This window comes from Xiphias gladius, chromosome 7 (assembly GCF_016859285.1).
Source record: "Xiphias gladius isolate SHS-SW01 ecotype Sanya breed wild chromosome 7, ASM1685928v1, whole genome shotgun sequence".
Lineage (NCBI taxonomy): Eukaryota > Metazoa > Chordata > Actinopteri > Istiophoriformes > Xiphiidae > Xiphias > Xiphias gladius.
Genome location: NC_053406.1, coordinates 23,368,401 through 23,389,584, shown reverse-complemented (window position 1 = coordinate 23,389,584; position 21,184 = coordinate 23,368,401). Strand labels below are relative to the sequence as shown.

Genomic DNA, 21,184 nt, shown 5'->3' with positions numbered 1-21,184 from the left:
GAGGGGGGATTAAAGAATCTTGAAAGATATATTGAAAGCTTTCCATCTTTTTCTTGCCCCAGTCTCCAAGGTTATAGGCTGCTAGCTGTACTACCCTTCCACCAAGCTTAGTGTTGTATTAGACCACAGAAAGCTCTACAATGAACAGGATAAAGGAGGATAAAGAGCCAACTCATCATCATTTACAGAGCTCTTTCTTTGCAAGGCAGACTCAGACTAACTGCCCATTTCCCTCAAAATCCCTGGGATTACCTAATAGGTCATTGTGTCTGCTTGGAATGTAAAGGGATGCGTGGATCCGGGTTGCTGCGGGACTAAAACTCTCATTTCAGAAATATTCTGTGAGAATACAAATTATGTTGTCTAAATGAAGGCAGCTGAAGGCTGCAACTATATCTGCCCCTAAAAAAAACAGAGCTGATGTACTGATTATCAACACATCAGAGGCCTGTTCAACCGGAGCTATCTGAAGCTTCAATCTGCCAGATAATAACCATAAAACACGAATACAGTCTAATGTGAGCATTTGTATGTGTGGAAAATTGTGAAATTCTTCAGCTGGCTTTAAAGTAAAAAGAAAGAAAAACACTTTTTTTTCTGGAACCTTTGCATCTGCCAACACTTCATGATGTTAGATTTAATAATTTAAAAAAAAAAAGAAGTGATAATCTACCACTGAGTTCACTGAGTTTTTTTTCATTAAAATACTTCTTTGGATAATGTGAACAGGCAGGCTGCTCTCAGAGCTGTACCTAAAAGTGCATTTTTTCTGAGCCTCAGGAAGGTATATTCTAGCTATCTATCTTATGCTCAGCCTGTTCTTGACTACAAAGAGAGAACAATCTCCATGGACAAAATGAACACAATGGGAACAATCCTCCAGAGCAGAAACAGTTATCATCGGCTGTGAGCCTTGTGCCAATATGAAGAAATTCAGAACTCAAGACGGAGCATTTACTTGCATTAGATCATGCCTCTGACAATATCCCTGTTATGCATTACCCTCTTTTCTGTGGCTGCCAACTAACCATGTGGAGATTGAGGATGAAACCATTCGTAAAAAAGAAATAAATTCAGAGCCAAATCAACCAGACATAGATTGCTAGCTGTGGACCTCCAATTAATCAATGACGTGAACAACTGAGGCTTTGATGTGAACCATTTTATTTTAACATAATCAGAAATGTTTACTTCACTGAGAAGCCTATTAATTACAAAATTTATATTAAATCAAGCAGTGAAGTAAATTCTGACAAAATTGCAAAGGACGTAAGCAGGGATGAACTGACAGAGATGTCAAGGTTATTACAAGCTGTTGCCATGCTGAGGTATTAAAGTAAAGCCGCAAATGTTGAAGGGTAAGAAATTATACTAGATACTGGAAAATATTCAATGACTGGGATGATGACTTTTTGTCAGGAGTTGAGGATTGATAAGTAGAGAGAGAGATTACATAACTGACAAATGTCTAAAACTACAAATATAGCTATGGCTAAGGTTTCTATCTGATCATAGCTGTGATAAATCTGTTAAACATCAACTGCTGTACTGTATCAAAGTATTTGTTATTTTTTTACTTACTCACTTCATAGTTAAATTATGTTTTTCTCTTTTATACAGTGCTCTATAATCATCTATCTTTAAGTGGCTGCTAGATTCATAAGCACCTAAGATTATGGCGCAACTTTTTTTGTCTAACCTGCAAAAAAAAACCCACATTCTTTGCTAATTTAGTTTAACCTATGGAATATTTTCTGTGAATGCACTGATGTTTTTCTACTTGGTAATTAGAGCTAAATAAGCACCAGCTCATTAATAGGAATTCTGTCAATGTTTACTCTCATTTCAGGGAAGTACTCACCTGTAGAGCAGTCATGGCCTGTCCAATTGGGATCACAGCTGCAGGTTCCAGTGTCTGCCAGGAAAGCTCCATGTCCAGAGCACTGGTCCATGCAGGAGGCCCTGGGGCTCTCACATCCTGGCCCTCCCCAGCCCACAAAGCAGTGGCACTCTCCCTGGACACATACCCCTCGCCCTGAGCATGTTGGGTCCAGGCAGTCCACTAAAAGGGGTCCAAAGAGAGAATGTTAGACAAACCAGTCACTCGCTGTTACCCTCTTTCAGGGGCAACCTGTGGTCTCTATTTGAGCCCGAGGAAAGGCAGTGGGCAGAACAACCTAGCACATGTACTTTACAGTATACAGAATGTACAGAGGGAACGCACAGAAAATGATGCGAGGAAGCCCATTTTCTCTATAACTGGAGACGAGATCTACAAACAAGCAAATTAAACGGCTGTTTTCACACTGGGGCTTACGGCACAAATGTATAGTTACTGCCCACGCTTCTACTAGGACTTTCCCATCATCTCATAGTGAAAATTCCTCCCAATTAAGGAATTTGCCTTAATAGGAGAATGTTTCTCTAAAATGAAAGCCATGATGATGAGTAGCATCAATGTTGGAAATAATCAAAACTGCCATCAACAGATTGTAAAGGAGAAAATGGAGTACAGTAAGGAAAAGCCTGGGGCAACAGCTACACCTCTTAGGCAAGAGAGCATGCATGATTAGTTTCCAGTATAGACAATTTGAAGATCACAATGATGTAGAAAGCCTCGCACTGGCTTCCCTATGCTGCATCCTTTCTGTACACTGTATCAGTGTACTCTGTGTAAGTTCAATTCATGTGAAACTATCAAATGAATGCTATAACAATTTCTATAGTATATGTTCCTTTGATCTATTGTTAAACGAGTGCTCACTTTGTAAGGCACAAGAGTTGTAGGAGCATACAATCACAATAATAACAGTCTTCCAACCAGACAATATCTTTTTTGGTACACACAGATGGCAAATGGGCGCCAAGGAGGAGCAATGTCTAGCCACTGAGAGCAGCAGGCCGCGCCATGGCAGCTCCCCTTTACCATGACATAAATGGGTATAAAGGCCATTATAGTAAGACAAACAGGATCTCTTGCCTCTTAGCAGATGGTTTGGGCACAAGGCACAAAGATCAGAGGCTAACTGACAAGCAACTCTCTCCTGGCAATTAATCATTGTGGCTGAAGGTCGCACGGAAGAAAGGTGAAAATGTTTAAGGGCCTTCGTACACATTCACCTCCACTCCTTATGGCTAACACTCCACCCAAAATAGAATGGGGGCCTATGGATGTCACAAACCCCCATTTATCAAACTCCCAGGCTCCATTTTTCATCTTGAAATGAGAGCCTTCAAGAGCTGACAAACACAATGGTTCCTTCAATCTTGTCTGGTCAAGCCTTATCCAGCATCATGAATGTGGAGTTCCTAGTGGATTAGCATCACACTTAGTTTTTGAAATTCAAAGAATAAATGGGCAGTTCTGATTAAAACAATACTTTTATCCATGATTTAAACAGGAAAAGTCACCTGGGATGCATATTGTGAAGTGTTATGGCTATGACGTTCTTCATAGTGGATATCCTGTCATTATCCTGCCATACAGACTGTTAAATAAGCCATACCAACTTAATAGCTATTTCCATTATGAGTATTCGTTTAAAATGTCAAGCATCAATGAGTTAAGATGGTGGTTACAGCAGCCATATCATGTAGAATTTTATAAGTTTAGGATACATTACCATGACTTATTAAAACAATCACCTTCTTCACAGTTTTCCCCTTTGTAGCCTGGGTTACAGATACAGGTTCCCACGATACAGGTCCCATGGCTACTGCACGTGATGTCAATGCACTGGTTGGTGGGAACGTCACATTCAGCGCCCTTCCAGCCGCTGTGACACATGCAGCGACCTTTAAGGTATTGACCATTCCCACTGCATAACACTGGACAGGCAGCTTTGAAAAGAGCAGACAGCATACATCCATTTGAATGGACCCTTCCAACCATAGCTTCAAAGAATAGTGAGTGTGGGCTAAAATTTCCCTCACGGGATCAATAAAGTCTGTCTGTCTGTCTGTCTATGTATCTATCTATCTATCTATCTATCTATCTATCTATCTAAAGCCTCGATCTGATAATGAGCTTCTGACCAAAATTATTAAGGGTTTGGTTTCTGATGTACAATATGCAAAACAAATTATTACACTTTGGCATCCCGTAAAGATGTAATCCAAATTCTAACAATAGCAAACTACAAATATTTAATATCTTCACAATCGCTGGTGTGTGGCTGTTGAAAATTTAAAAAAAAAAGAAAGAAAGAAAGAGAGTTGAATAAAAAGTGTAAAAATGGTGCTGATCAACACACGGATAACAGATGGCAGTATGTGTAAAGATGTAACCAAAAAAAAAGAATCATCATTCTAAAACATTGCCTAAACTTTTACTTTTAATTTGCAAAAAGATAAATACAGCCTTGATTCCTATTATTGAGTTATTACCAGTCCAAGGATCTAAAGCTCTATTCTCTATACAGTTATTTGAGAGTTCTTTTATGTGTCACAGAATACTCCATTAGGAGTGATAATAGGTAAAATTGAATCATCTGGAGTAGTTCTGCCTGATTTAATAAGAAAGATCTGAAGAACAATTAAAAGTAATTGTAAGATTAAAATTGCTTTGTTCTGGTCATGCAGTGAATATAATTTGTTCATTACCTAAAACATTATGCATCCGAATGATGGAGATCAATAAAGTCATTATGACCGAGGGATTGACTCACCTCGCCCACAGTCGGGTCCTTTGAATCCTAAAAAGCAGTGGCATGTTCCGGCAATACAGTCACCATTCCCAAAGCAGTTACTGGGACAGTCATCAATAGATTCTGCAAGAGGGCAATCAGGAGCTTTTCTGAGTAATGTGCTTTGAAAAACAATTTTCATCCCACTCATTTGCCCTGGGTTGATTATTATCCCTTTGCTAATGACAGTGATAAGCGCAGACTCCAATCCTATCAACATTTCTATTTCAGTGCAAAACATTTTTGAGTGTTATTAATGTCTGAGAAAATTCACTAAAAGAGTAAACAAGTTCTGATCACCTGGGCTTCTTCCAGAAGTCATAAAGCAGGTAAATTCCCAGAAGTTCTGAATGCAGTGGATGTGATAAGTTGCACGCATTTGACAACCCCAACTTGACGCTTTTATGGCACACCGCAACTAGGTAATTCAAAGCGTCAGCAACACTGGAACCTGCATTTCCCAGCTGCCATGGGTAATGTTTCCTTATTATATTTTCTTCTATGGTCTGCTTTTCAGTATATATACATACACATATATATAGGCACATAAATACATGCATGCACACACACACACACACACACACACACACACACACACACACACACACACACACACACACACACACACACACACACAAATGAACACATTCAAATATACATATATGTTTCTCCCCTTTTTCTAAGAACACCTACATAGAATTACATGTTTCCTATGAAGAGAAACCAATATATTTTCAATGAAAGTTATGCTGTATTTATGCTGCATTACAGTGTTTACGTCTTGTACATGCCTTAGTTGTAATTTACCTGGGCTCTCCAATTGATTGTGTGGCTTTATTACATCATCTTTATTTGTTTCCAAACAAACGGGGTGTACTCGGGGTGTGATGCAAAAAATTAGCAGTGGGTGCGCAACACTCCCCATCACTTCCTCTATTGACCCCTCTAAGTAAATCAAATAAACTGGCAAAATAATTATTTCTACTACCATGTTCTGGCACTTGCTTTTATTAGAAAGGAGCGACCACTGATCTCTGAGGAGCTCAACAGCAGCAGAATTCTGAAACAAGATGCTCACTGAATTAAGCCTGAAATGGTGCTGAAAAATATTCAGTCTTGTCCATTGCCTTCAAACAGCAGAAGCTCTGAGGCAAAACTTACTGAACAAAGAATCTCTTGTGCTCCACAAAGGGCTAGAAATGTGAGCCACGGATTCAGCTTCCCTTTACTCTGGAGAGTCAATCATCACTGAGGATGCAACGCAAGACAGAGAGAAGAGACTAAGAGAGAGAGAGAGAGGGAAAAAGAGATAGAGCTAGACTAGAGGTGCAATGAAAAGAGATAAGGGTAGGAAGTGAGCAGAGAAATGCTGCTGATGTTTTTCTATGCTGCAGGCTTGCCTTTGCTATGTTAGGTTATTGAAGGGATGCAGGGGAGACTCTCCTCCGGCGTAGTGGAGGCAAATCAGCATTTTGGTGGGGTTTTGATGGCTTCCAACAAGAACATGTAACTACAGTAGGAGGCCTGGGTTTTGTTTTTGTTTTTTTTTGCTCAAAGCGGTGTGCATTCTTGCCATCAGGAATTTCTCCTAGAAGTAAAATTATGCAGGAGAGATTCTTTTCTTGAATCTTGCAGCTCATGCATTTAGGGACAAAAAAACCTAAGTGGGGTTGTAATTTATTTCTCACCTAGCCAAGCACAGAAATATCTAACTTAAACTGCATTCCACTGACAGATTAAGCAGGCAGCTATATTACATTAATGTGCCTCTAATCAAGGTTATCTTATCTTTATCTACCATGGGTATTTCTTTGGTGAACAACAAATCGAACCAGTTTAATTGAGTAATGGTGAACAGCAGTGCCTCCATTCAGAATGCTGACGCAGTGTAGCAGACTACGCACTGCCCATGTCTATTGCCTGTGTTTCCTCTGAGAGCAGGAAGGGGAGGCCATGAATATCTCTTAGCCACATACTAGACATAGGCCAAGGCATAAATCATGGATTCAAGCAGAGCTTCATTGAAATTCATTACCCTTCATATCAGGGGAGCTAACTATTGTGTGAGTCTCTCCAGCCGGCGAGGACAGAGTAGCACACAGTAGGCAGGTTTAATCAGCATCTTGCCATGCTCTCAGAGGATGCTCGCCACCTTCAAATGATGAGCGGTTGTGTACAGAGAAAGACTCTGCTATAGAGGGAGATGGGATATAGAGTAAGACATTGGTGCTGGGTCTTCGCTTCCCTTTTGCTTTGCACCTCTGTATAGGAGGCCGTGTCTGGGCTGAAGCATGTCGGGCACCAGGCAGCAGGGACAAATGGCTTCATGCTCCAGAGGGCTGTGATACAAAACATTCAGCAGGACACATTTCACATTGCTATGGAGCCACAGACAAGTAATGAGGAGTAACCCAGATTAAGGACAGGGACATTCTATCCCTCAGATGCATTATGGCATTTGCTATGTGCAACAAGCAAACCTTTCATTCAATGCATGTGAAAAGCACAAGGTGCCTCACTGATGGTAAAAAAAAGACCTTTTTTCCCACCAACACTGTCAGAAGCACCAAAATAATTTTACTGTTAGTGTCTGATAAACAATGCAGCTTGTGTCTCTCAGTGAGCCTGTTCTGGATATTGTTCACATGTATTTCTATACCTAGGCTACTCTATTTGAAGGTCAACTCCATCCCTCCACGGCTCAATACAATTCAGGCAGTTGGTGAGATTCAATTTCTGCTGAAGGGCACTTAACCGGTGACCCATTTTAGAAAGGGCCCTTCTGCCTCCCTCTGAGCTCATGTGGGCAGATCGGCTCCGATATAAATGAACAGAGGCAGAATTCTAGCTCTGAATAACTCTGGCCCACCCCATCCTATCCCCGTCCCCATCCGCTGCACAGAATACCTTATCTAGTTGTATTTTCTCTGATGCAAACCACAGGAGGCCTTCATGCACACCCAGTCAAGAAGAAATAAGCAAAAGTAAACATGCTGCCCTGACTCCCCCTCCTTGTATCATATCATATATTAAGCATTGAATTACAGCTGTTGTTGGCACAGCAGGGGGGCCATGGTGCATCTCTTGCCTGTCTCCGCTCGGTGTTACATTGGTGTCGAGGACAGCTTCTCATCGATCTGCTGCCTGGCACAGCCCCTGTCACAGATGGACTCTGGCCCAGGAGCTTTTAATTAAAGAGCATGTGAGAACAGCTCCCAGCTGCCATCCCTGTGAAAGTCGACACCTCAGGCCCTCTCACACCTTGCCTGATACAGCAGTGCTAATCAAAGGTGCTTTAGGGAGAACAAAGAGGAGCGTACAAAATGAAATCACTTCACAAAGAGAGACGTGTGTCTGAAACACAGCCGTGTGCCACACAGAGTTAGTCGGAGGAGAGAAATATCTTCCTTACTTTGATATATGTAAAGTAGATGGAAATTGGAGCAACTCGTGATCAAAAATGGCACTAGCAGGAGGGTGCAATCTTACTTTGAATTGTATGCAAATGGTTCCCAGAAGCTGGACCCCTGATTCGCTCAGAAGACACTCAGGCTAATGAGGATATTATGATCTCTCAATGCCCTACTCAGGGGCATGGCAGGATAGCACTGATGTCCTGATTTTTGTAATATTCAACTTCACCTTGATTAACCTGCACTTTCCTTGGCTATTGAAATCTGCCAAAAACTGTCACCGAGTCGTGCTCCAAGTCTGGGTTGTTTGCTGTGGAGTGCTGCTGGTTGGTATTATAGGGATTAGGTGGATTGCTATTACAGGTTTCAGCAGCAGGTCATGCCCTGGGCACTCACCTATGGCAACAGTGAGGAAGGAGACCGTTTCAGTTTCTTTTCCATCGTTGTAGATGGCCAGGTGCCAGATACCAGAGTCCATGTACTGGATAAAGCCAGTGTCGTGTGTGGTGATGGGTACCAGGCTCCGCTGCATAGCCACAGGCCCCTCCAGACCATGGATGTCCTGGGCCAGAAGCCGCCGCCCATCCAAAAGCTCCACAAAGTCAAACTAGAGACAGACACACAGAACGTAAGAAAGACCGACGGATGGACTGCAGAGACGCCATTAGAGTGACACGTGAGACTTGAGTGCTTTCAGCCCTCTTTATAGTGGAGCATCATTTGGTCTGCATGAATAACTCATCATTCCAGAGGAGCTTGAGTACGTCTTGGCCCATCGTGGCTGGAAAGGCTGTGATAATTTCATAGTCCACATGTCTTATATGAAAGCCTGTTTAAAACTATTAAAGTGAAAAAGGAAAGCTGGGGTATAAAATTTAAAGTTAAGTTACTGTTCACCAAATAACATCTCCTACGTATTGCTGCATATCAGAAGTGACTCAGTGAATACCGATGAGGCAGCGTTTCATTTTCATCTACATTAGGAAGGGAATCTTGACTCATCTGACACTCTGTGTGTAAACAGTCACAGTACAAAAACTCCACTCTAGATCATTTTCTTTGAAGTAAAAATAGAGGAGAGAGACAAACGTGATCTTTTGACTGAAAAATAAATCACATTGGACATTAATGCAAACAAAAATCATGCTATGAACAATTTGTTGAACTACAGTTACATTTACAGCCAAAATCTAAGCTCTGTGAACCAAGCTGCTAGATATGATTAATAGCTTGATATATCTGATTCTTTGCTGCACATAGATGGGAAATTAGTGTAAAGAAAAATCCCCTGTTCTTGGCCCCTGAGCCCTGTATTTTCTATGTGATTCATTGATGATACTGAACCTGAAAGAAATTTGCCATAAATCCTTTCTGCAACAAAGAAAATGATTTATAATACATGGAGAGATTTATGAAGTGGTTTGTATTCATGACACGTTTCTGCATGGTTAGATAGATTTTTTAAAAACAATATCCCAATTTATATTCTGTGGCAGTGGAAGAATGGAAAAAAAAGAAGCTGAATCTTTATAATACACAGACATGATTGTAAATTGTTTGACACAGAGTCCCATTTACAATTTACTATTGTCTTTCACAAAAAAAACATTATGATTTCTTACAGAAAACACTGAAATGTGCAAACTTAAAGCCCCCCAAAAATTTCATTCAGATGACAGATTTCATTCTCCTTTGATACACCTAATAACCACAACAGAATTAAGACACAAATTAATGGGTGTCCTAAACATTCAAGTATTTCTCACCTGTGTGTGTGACGGAGGTAGGCCTCTCCTTCCATAGATTCCCACTAAGGCATCTTTGCTCAGGGACACATTAAACTTCAGGTACATGGGATGATCAATGAAGACCTGGGACCTCCAGAAGATACCAGGAGGAATCTGTTGTGCGACCTTGCGCCCCACGTCAATCTCCCCCATATCTATATAGCTGTCATCTGGGAACAAGCTGTCCAATTTGCCTGCATTGCACACAAAGTAAATCAGTCAAAGAGATCACACCATTAATCCAGAATGCGGAGGGCAGAGGGAGTCAGTCTGCTGAAGGCTGATAGTCTGGCCATATCACAGATATTCAATCACATTTCTGACAGCCAGAGAGAAAATATAATGGATGACCCCTCTGACCATTGCCAGCAATTCCAGTCCCAATTCCAGAGGAGGAGAGAATAGAAAAGTAATAATAATCTCATTGAACATCAGTCTGGTCCTCAAACAAAATTCTAGTTACTTCCTTAAGTCTTTTATGTTGATTCTTCTGATATGGATAATTAAAAAAAAAATCCAGTTCAAAAAGAGATGATGAAATATGTTTCAATAACAGGTAGCACTGGTTATTTTAAGGCACTGACATTCTACCATTATACTGGGGATCCAACCATGCTTATTTTGTTGAGGCGGATTTGCTCAAACAAGGTAAATTTGTTGTTTTTTATGATCCGAACACATTTCATATACCTTGTTCATCAAAGTAAATATTGATGAAAGTTTCCAAAAATATGGTTTAAACGACTAAACATATGGTGTGGAAAAGCTTTTGGAAATACAGTTCTAATTGAAGAAAAAGTAATAAAGTGAAAATTGTAATTATAGTAGAGAGGGATTTCTAATACTAGTACCCGCTCAGGTACTAGCACATTCTCTGCTAAAAATTTCCCATATGCTCCATAACACAACTTATATTGGACTCCGTGGAAATGGCAACATCTGTTTGCCCATGTAGATGAGCTAATTTCAGCAGCGATGTCTACTAAAGCAGACGTCCATACAAAGTACCCCCAGGACTTGGTGGCAGACACGGCTTTAGGATACACGTGGAACGGCAGATGGCAGTCTTCTTAAAAGTCCATCAGTGGCAATGGGTTTTATCAGAGTAGACAGGACAGGCTCCCGACTCCCAGATCTGGGCTTTATATAATGCTACAGCACACAGGCTCATTTTCCACATGTTGGGTGTGTGTGTATTTATGTAGCACAGTAATGGTATACTCATCAGGCTGTTTAAATAAATCATAAGCCAAGACCAGTGATAATGGGCCTCATGGTTAAATAAATGGTTGTTGTTCAGCAAGCTAAACTACAACATAATGCTGATGGAAAGACAACATTCAGCAAGAGAGAACTACACTGAATTTCAAAACTGTCCACATCTGCATCACCTTGATAAAACAACAGATAGATCATCATTGTTCCTGGTGAAAGCGCTGCAGGACGAGACTTATTTAGAAAACTATGGCTATTGATTTCCGCATTGCTGATTTCAGCAATGATTGCCATGCAGGGTCTGAGCTCAGCTGTCGTCATGCTTGTTGTTAGCTAAACACACTTTCTGCTGTCTGGTAAATGAAAAAGACAACTCCTGGATTCATCTATATGGTAATGACCCCATCTTCTACCTATTATAGTCTGCTAGTGGCAAATCACATGGTTAAATCTGGGCCCATTTGTTCGAGAATGGAACAGAGCAAACTTTCCTCGAGTTGAGCAGTTGGTACCAAGGGGTGAGCACATGCTTTCTTTGGCTGCCAGGAAAGGCAGCCCAGGCTAGGAGATGAAAGGATCACATCCGTTCTGAAGGGGACAGAGTGGCTAATCCCCCTCCAGCCCCTGGATACTCAGTCCCTTAAGCTGTCCCATTTTCTCCCTCCAGGAACAAATAACACTTTCCCACTTACAACAACTTTCATAGGATTACAAAGCAGATCTCGTTGCATACCATGGAGACGAGTGAACACAATGTGGAACTGGATGGCAAAATAATAAACTTGCTTGAGCTTCAAAATGTCATCTGTCAACTTTAAGATTTGAAAAACTTCTTTCCTTGTGCTGTGTTTTCTGATATGTATGCAACAGTGTACAACTTGAGTTACATAAATCATCCTGAAAACAAAAATTTGCTGCAGTTAGGTTTGTTTATTTATATACATGAGTATTACTTTGGGAAAACAAGATTAAATGTATTTAATAGAATTGATTATCCTTAAATTAAAAAAATATCGCACTTACTTTCCTCTTTTCCCTTGCGGTCAGGTATTTCCAAGCCCGTGTTGCCTAGTGGTGGCAAGCTCAGGTCAGTAGGAAAAGGTAGGCCACTTGTATTGTCCTCAGACAACTGGTACATCTGTCTCTGCATGGGTTGCAGGTGCCAGTTTAATCCAAAAAGATGCATGGCTGAAATATTACACATAAGACAACCTCAGAACTGATTTACAATAAGATGACTTCAAATTCATTTCATCTCAGCAAAAAATTATACTTTTTTAATTACATACAAAGTAACATCCCAAACTTTCACGGAACACTTGGATTGTTTTTATTTTTGTTTTTTTTCTTGGGGTTATTATCCAAAGGTGACAGCTGTGAGATAGAGGAACGGAAAGTAAATTCTAAAGAATAAAGAACAATATGTGGTTTAATGGTTAATGGCTCTTTTTTTTTTAAAGTGCTGAGCAGTAAGATAAGAAGATGAATGCTATCCTGACCCTGTGGGACAACATCTGTCTCACCACACCAGCATCGGCATGGACCATCCCCAGTGCCCTGTCATTTTTCCAACCCCAGTACCTTTCCATTCCCCTACAAAACTAGGGGACAAAAGGAAAAAAAACACATCAGCAGGAAGACACCAGGGGTGTTTCAATGTGAACACAGTGGATGAAGCATGCTGATATTTTACAAGGTCGACAAAAGAAAAGTCCTTTGGAACAATGGCAGTAGAATGCAGGACAGAGGAGGACGGACTGACCATGACAGATCACCAATAAGAGAATGGACAAGACGAGCTTAGCGAGGCAAAAGCCACCTTGGAAGTCAACAGTCAGCAGAAAAGGCCCAGAAACTCAATATAGCTATTTTATTGGTTTGTTGGTTCTCTTTAGCTCCTCAAGTATGTAACCAGGCAATTCAATTCTGGAGTGAAATTATCTGACAGTTTTAGACCGAAGCTGGGAGTGAGACCTATCCAGTCCTCTCAATGTTATTTTCTTCAAAAGCATTTTCATTTTATTCCTTTATAAGAGCATAAACTAGTTCATGTCACCAGTAAGCGTTTCAGTGACTGTTAAGACAACAGACAAAGTGACTGTGCCTGTCATGACTTGAATATACAGAAGAAAAAAAAAAAAGATTTAAGTCGGATTATAATATGACTGCAACATAAGCATAAGTTATAAAAACTTACAATAACAAGTTTTATACATAAATTCAGAGTTTGATCACAACTACAGTTTAAACATAGCTGTTGCATATTTGTATTTGATTCATTTGGGTAGACTGAGCCAATTAACAAGTGAAAAAAAACAAAAGCCAAATGGACTAACATAGTGGTTTTACGGCACAGAATTTTAGAGAGGGTGGTAAGAACACAATGACCATGACTGGAGTCCTTAAAATCAAGTTTGGCCATCAACCATATAAACAAAAACTTGATGTAAGTGCATCATCTTATCTCATCATGACCTATTCCTTTTCCTGCAGTCGCACGTCTGCTAAGGAGAGTTTTTTAATTACTTCAAGGTTAGACTGCCTTCAGTGTGACAGCAGACCAGGGAACCTAAACCTGGTGCTTTCAAACATTTCTAACAGACTTCAGTTTTAGGCAAGTTTAGGATTTAAATAAAACTTGTATTAATTAACTTTTAGCTGTCATCATAAATATGATGGTATTATTATGGTTTTTATTTTTAGCATATGTTGCTTATAATTGTAGGGCAATTTCTTCATGGAAACACTTGAATAAATGCAGGCAAAAAGAGGCTCTCCGTGCATCTTCCAGCAATTGCAGTTGAATCAGGAGCTTCCCAGACCAGGGACAGCAAATCAGAGAGAAAAAAAAAGTCCTGGAGTGCACTGATTGATTTGCAGACCAATGTTTTGGCACGACTGCATCTTCATCAGAGTAATAGAAGTGCTCTATTAATACTCAAATGCCAAACCGAAGACTGAGTTGCTTCATTAAGAAATGGATATCATTTTATATTTAAAACCATAAGTGATCCACCGAGAATTAGAGAAGGGTTACTTGTCTCAGATATTAACTTCAAAATGACTGAAAACACCATATGAATGTGACAAGTGGCAGATCAAACCAAGCTATAGTAGTGTCTAATGAATGGAATACATTGGGTCATTCCCAGAGGGACCTGGAGGAAACTCCATCAAAGACAGATGCATTAAAGAACACACCATGCGTGGTTCCTCCTTTTAGATCTCTACAAGTAACTGACCCAGTATTAAGAGTATTCTTTTATTTATTTTTTTTAAATAAATCCGGTTAGTCTATGACACATTCAAAAGAAATTTTCATGATGCGCACTAGATAAACAGAACCACATGTTTATCGAAATATTTACATCGTTTTGTGATTTAAAAAAAAAAAAAGGTTACAATAGCGTGGTTATCAAGGAAAATGCAACACAAACATTCCATAAGATGATTGAAGTTCAAATGCAATACATGCATCTATTCTGTGTCTGTCCGGTGCCTGTGGAAGTGACTGTGTCAGTGGAGGACAACCAGTGAAGAGACAGATGGCTTTGTTTGTCATTTTGTAAGCTCCACAAAAAGATTCCTTTTGATTTGTAGCTCTACATTGACTGGCGAAAATGGAAAATGAGTTAGTGTATGTTGCTGGCAGAACCATCGCAAAGTCACTATGCACGGTGTCGTTCCAAGTGTCCTAGTAATCATGTCTTTGTGAGCCTCGCTCTTCATCCCATCCGTCCCTGAGGCTTCCAATGGAAAATGGTTGAAGAGGCCTCCCCCTCCCAGCCTTAAAGATTTACTTCCACGCCTTCTTGGTATCTGTGATATGCAGAGCATTGGACCTGAGCCAGTGAAGAGCCTCCTGATTTTGTTTTGCTCACTTTTTAAACTTTGCAAATACTGTGCAATGTCGCACAAAAGGCTGCTGCAATTGGCTGCAAAATGAAGACAGGTTGTAGAAATAACAAGGTACATCTAATGAGATGGCCACTGGCAGAGACAACACTGACCTGTCAAGTGTACTGCACTTCGTAGTATCGCCCATTTTGTCCTGAGCCCATGTTGTACCCTCCTTTCGCTTATCTCTTGGCAGGAAGTTGGGTCATGCCATGTGCCAATTAGGGAATAGAGCTACTGTAGTACAGGAGTTCTCAGCCAATCTAAGGAAGGGAGCACTTATTGCTGTGGGTCATCTGCCAGCACTCCTGTGCTTCTATCCTCTGATCTGAGGAGCACTGTCCAACTAGTGCACACTTCAAGGGAAGCTATGATGAGTAGAACCTTTTTTACTCATCTTAGTGGTCAAAATCATCTAATACTATGAGCTTTTTAAAAAGGCATACTATCTTGAGGTAGTTCAAAAAAAGACAGTAGAGAACATAGTCTCATATGCCTTAGTGTGAGAACTGAACGATATGGCTAATTCATCTATTTTCATTCTTAATCGCATAGGCAATTTATGGTTTATTCACCAGTCTCTGCAATATCATGTTGTGGATCATTTTAATTTGAACACAATTTCACTGTAAAAAAACAAAAGTAAACATAGCACAGACTGATTGGGATACTGTTTTTCAGATCTCTTGCCATGCCTTTAATGGTCAATACATGGTGCAAAGACCAACGACTCTCTATCTATTGCAGCCAATCCATATTCACATTTTCTGGGCCATACAAATCTAAAGCAATACCCTACATCTGCCACTACAGGTCCAAGTAAGACCTGGGTTTGGGGTTTGTGAACGAAGCTGGCTTGTAATTACAGTACATTAATACTTTCTTGAGCACAATAACACAGTAATTGCCAGTGTGAAGTTAATGAATATATGCAAATGTAATAGTAATGCTATACGCTTGCAACAATATACAGCCACCAGTGCAATGCTGCACGCTTGGCAGATACAGTATATGTGTCAAATGCAGTTACTACTTTTCACTTGTTAGTAGCAATGATAAGGGGATGTTCATTGTTCCAACTGATGTTTTCCAGTAACATAAATGTACATATTGTTAGGTTGTTTCGGATCCATACAGAACACGCAATGTTGTGATGGCACACGCCCAAAACAATAGCATGCTAAAATATTACTGTAACCTAGCAGACCTAGCCAGAGTATGTAGCCATGCATCATGGCGTGCGAATGCAGCATTTTCAATGAATACTGGGCACTGTACTGAGGGATTAAATTGAATAGAAATGGGAGTTTCACTGAAAACAGAACCAAGGGTTTTTTATTGACCATTAAGAAAAGTCATTGCTTTAATAGATAAAGTTTTTGGTCTTTAGATATTGGTAAAATATAAAATATAAGACTGATTTAACATTCATAATAAAAGCAATGGAGTATTTCCCTAAAACTCCCTTGAGCACTTTTTTCCCCCATTTAGAGTCACATCAGTATTGATAAATCTAGATACTGCAAATATCACATATTGAAAAGTCAAATCAAACAAAGCAGTAATATTCTGAAGTCCTGAAACAGAGACAAACAGGTAAAATCTGCGTTGCGGAGAGGGCTTTTTCTGGGTTGAATGGTCATGCAGTGAAAAATGTTCTAGGGCCCAACCTTTTTGTCCTTGGCTATATACCCAGGGTGAATGGAAGTGAAAACAGGAGGATACTGATGACCTTAAAATGAGGAACATATAACAAATGTGCTAATGAGTGAGCAACCACAGAGAAAATAGTGCCATCTTAAACCCCCGACCTTTTTGGACTTTAAAATGTGTCGATTAACAAAGCTGTGACAAAATAAAACCATGCTGCAAGTCAAAACATCTGTCATGACGCATAATTGGGTTCATTAGACATCTCACCCAGAGTTCCCAATTACAGGCTTCAATAATTAATTGCACTTCAAATTAAATGTATTTTCTCATCAGCCTTTAATTAAATATGGCCCTCGTTCTTGATTGGAAATTCCGATCTTAGGGTGAGGTTTGGTCTCCAACATGTTTACTTGTGGTGCATCAGGAAACGGTCTGCATTTTGCAGGTTATAATTACACAGCCTGATTAAGCACTATCAGGCTGATGGCTGTTCTCTGGCTTTTGGCCAGGTCACAAGCAGTAAACAGTAGACACATACTGCATCTCTACTTCTAAAGTCAAACCATACTGTTGCTGCCAAAAACAAGCCAAACCAGAACTTGTTTACACCTACCATCATTGATTAAAAATTGGTGGATACATAGATAATCGCCATGAGCAGCAACCATCTGATTCCTTTTTTGTTTTTGTTTTTTGTTTTTTTAAATACAGCATGTTCTGAATTTCAAATGTAACTATCTAGTTGGCTCTGTCGACAAAAAAATGAATCAGATTTTAGTTCTTCTGGCCTCAAGGAGAAGCAGAAATGATAGCTTTCGTGATTGTAACAGCATAATAAATATCTATAACAAATGTCCTCAATGAAGAATTCATTTATCTCACTGACAAAGGCCATACAGAAGAATCTGACTTCATGCAAATGAACTTCAATGTTCTCACCATCCCTCTATTTGAAGAACTATTTCTTTTGTGTGCAAGACTTAATTCAACGGTGAAACCATTTATATGTTAAACAGATATCCACAGCCAATCAGACATATATTATATGGTAAATTATATTAAATTGAAGTGTGTATCAACTCCTTATTTGAATTTGTAACAACGAACCGGGCAGAACTTTTATTACTTGAATAAAAAAAGATACTTCTAGCTTTTTCATGTAGATCAACACATCCTTGGATATATCTGCCAACTGAGGCAACAGACATATTCAACGATATTTAAATCCTCATACCTGTTTGACATTACATTTTAAGAATCTTAACCTGTCTTCTCTCCCATCACTGCACTACAGTAACCCTATGTCGTATGCATCATCCTTCCTATCTATTCTGGTCTTGTTCACCCTTTCCTCATCCCCAACCTTAGCCTATTTCGTAGCACTAATTCAAACAACATGTGGTTTACTTAAGTCACCCATATCCCCCAACTAAATGTGACCCCCAAACCCTTGCACTGACAGACACCAACCTCACATTTTCACTGGACCTTTGACCTACACACAATTCTTGCTCTTTCCCATCCCTTCTCTTCCTTAAAACGCTGTTACTGTGGATGTGGCTATTATTGTTGGTTGCAACAAGCTTATTAATTCCCTTGTATCTCCTTTTGTTTTAAAGTAATGATAACTAACATTTTCGTTTGCTTTCTATCACTGATTGATTTAACAACAGTGATTCAACCTCTAGCCATTTAAAATGTTGGGAACATTTGTGTTAAACACCAGGTTTTGGGAAGAATTTTTGTGAAGAAATATTAAATCTCTGCAACTCAGGAAGTGTTGATTTTTACATTACTGGCAGAGCAACAGCTTGCTTGGAATAAACTGAAGATAAACTGGATAGCTAGCATGAGCAGTGATAGCCAGCATTATTGAACAGACCCTTAGGAAAAATCAATATAAAATCCAAGTAAGAACACAAGAGTTGGTTTGCCATCTAATCTTGGAGAAACATGGAGAAACAACATCATAGCAATTACTTGTAGAATCCACTTACATGTACTCTAAAATTCCCTTACCAGTTTTTAATTTTTGTGTCTTTATCAACTGCTTTTTCTGACCATTTATGAGTGACATATTGTGTCAACAGTCTTGTATAATACAGTCTATTATTTATAATACTCAGCTAAATAAGGGACTGTATTAGCAGATATGAATATCATTCCCTTATGGAATGACATCAGTCAAGAAGAGCAGAACTGATTTAATATTATAATTCAGATATCACAGCTGATAGTCCTTAGCCAGCTGAGACCTGGGCATACTGGTCAGGCAAATCAAGTAAAATGTACAAAATCTCAATGTGCACTCTTCTCTTGTGTGATGGCTGATGTCTTTTTAATTCATTCCCTATCTGACCTACTCACAAAAGCGAGAAAGTGTATTGCCCGTCTCTGCAGATTCAGTCAACCAAATCTATGAATGATAATGTTATTTTGGTCAAGGAGGGGGAGTAGTCAATCTATGAGACCCTATATAACTGCTCATATAAGACACGGGATGAGTGCAGATTCAACACTATTAAAATGGATAACTGAGGGAACAGAGCAGAGCATGGACTCATCCTGTGTCTGCAGTTAAGTGAGGGGTTGGGCTGGAGGCGGATAGGTAGAGGTGCCCATCCTAGTGTGTAGGAGCATCAGAGGTGACTCACCGATAAAGTAGGCCAACAGGAACAGCAGTGTTACTGAGATGAGAATGGCACTGAGAGCAGCGCACTTCCAGTTGCAGTGCTTGTAGGGTTTCTTCAGGCTGAAGGCAGGTCGAGAGAAGGTGTTGCGAGGCAGAGGGCGTGGGGGAGGCGAGTACACCGTGCTGGAGGTCAAAGGGTATCCTGGTGATGTTGTGCAATACATTGGTGATGTTCCACCTGGTTTGAACAGGAAGTGCCTGGAAAAGACACACTTTTTTCTTAGTCTTAACAGAAACACTAATTTCTAAGGGATGCCTATCATCCTAAAATTGTGGGTTAGTGTCTATCCAAGCTCAGTTCATTCCACTGGTAACTAATTCTCTTTCCGAGCACTTTCAATACCATTACCATAGTTACACTTCTGTTGGATTATCAAGAATACTAAATCATACTGGGTTTTGCTCAGTAGAAACTGTGAGTCAATATTAAATCTAATTTATAGGACTAGTGACCACAGCTGGCGGTCAGCTAGCTTGTTTATGTATTCATGCCAGCCTGGTGCAGAATAATTCCCTGTGACTATGTATCAAGGCTTTCCAGTGGAAAGATATGGAATATAAGGTTCCAGCATGGAGCTGAGCAGATTTATTTGCCCTTGAATAACGTGGCTGGCTGGCTATCTCAGAGAACATGTGTAGAGCTGCATGTCCAAGTGCATATGATCAGCCCATCAGAGAGTCAGCGGCAGCGGCACTGATGTCAAGGCCGTTCTACTGACAAGTTTACAAGAAACTCTCAAGCGACAGTGACATGAACGCGATTGAATGTCACATTACAATGTATGATGTGGAAAGTCACTGAAACCATATTTCATTTATAAATTTCAGGGAAAATCTCTGACATATCCTGTTCTAGCAACAGGAGATAAAATGGGCAACTGTGTTTCATAAAGCTGTCGTGTTTAACATGAATCAAAAGCAATACAACCCAACAATGTGACTTAATGCAAATTGTTAGTTGTATTAAACAGGGATGGCGCAAATACAACAAAGATTCTGGCACTGCAGGAGACATACACTGATGATTGACAGCATTTCAAAACAGAGGATGCTTGATGGAAAAATAGCGCAGGCATCACAATAGTTGGCACAGCAGATTCTGACAGTAGTGTGAGCCAGATAGCAAACATGCAACATACCCGTCGTTGTACGAGGCATCATGGCGTGCTGATGCCAGAATGTCCATCTCAATGAGGTTGTCCTGTAAAGTCTCTAGGAATGTCTGCTTTGCTATGTTTCTACACACAGGTGGAAAGATGGATATGGAGCTAGTGTGAGATGTGCGTGCAAGAACACACAGAAATGCCAATACAGTATGTGATCACCAAGCAACATCGACAACAACTGACAAATGGAGATCAAGACAGACAGCGTGGGAAAAAGAAAACCAAGGCCCTTATGGAACTACTTCTACAAAGGTGTGAGACAAATAACATCTAGCTGTCTTGTTCCCCCTCATTTGGGCGCTGCCATACCTTGTTTTGTACGAGCCCTGCCCTTCTCTGCAAGCGTCTTGCTCCTCTCTGATAAACATTAGAGTATTCTGGCTCCTTTAAGGTTGTGAGTGGAAGAAAACAATGCATCACTTACAAAAAGAACCTTAAGGTATCTGACACTTATTTCAGACAAAACACGTATCTTAATTCAATTACAAATGAACTTGTCACTAAAGTTTCATAGTTTTCACAATGGATAGTACCTTTAAGTACAGTTGCTTTTCATATGATGGTTGCAACACTCAAAAAAAAACACATTTTCAGTTCATTCTAAATTTTTTAGAGGTGCATGTCTCATTTCTCCCATAATGCACTACTCCCCCCTATGAGAGCTCTGTTCCATAAG

General features: G+C 40.0%; 1 protein-coding gene across 1 annotated transcript in view; it reads right to left on the bottom strand.

Moving 5' to 3' along the window:
- The window catches only part of tenm4 (teneurin transmembrane protein 4), a 147,722-nt gene that overhangs the window by 55,837 nt on the left and 70,701 nt on the right, over positions 1-21,184 (bottom strand). Inside the window, exons 6-13 of the mRNA XM_040130790.1 lie at positions 20,482-20,580; positions 19,305-19,540; positions 12,124-12,288; positions 9,865-10,079; positions 8,495-8,705; positions 4,668-4,769; positions 3,646-3,840; positions 1,862-2,062 (exon numbers count right to left, since the gene is read on the bottom strand). Of these exons, the coding sequence (XP_039986724.1) occupies positions 1,862-2,062; positions 3,646-3,840; positions 4,668-4,769; positions 8,495-8,705; positions 9,865-10,079; positions 12,124-12,288; positions 19,305-19,540; positions 20,482-20,580 (1,424 nt within the window). The remainder of the gene's footprint in view (positions 1-1,861; positions 2,063-3,645; positions 3,841-4,667; positions 4,770-8,494; positions 8,706-9,864; positions 10,080-12,123; positions 12,289-19,304; positions 19,541-20,481; positions 20,581-21,184) is intronic.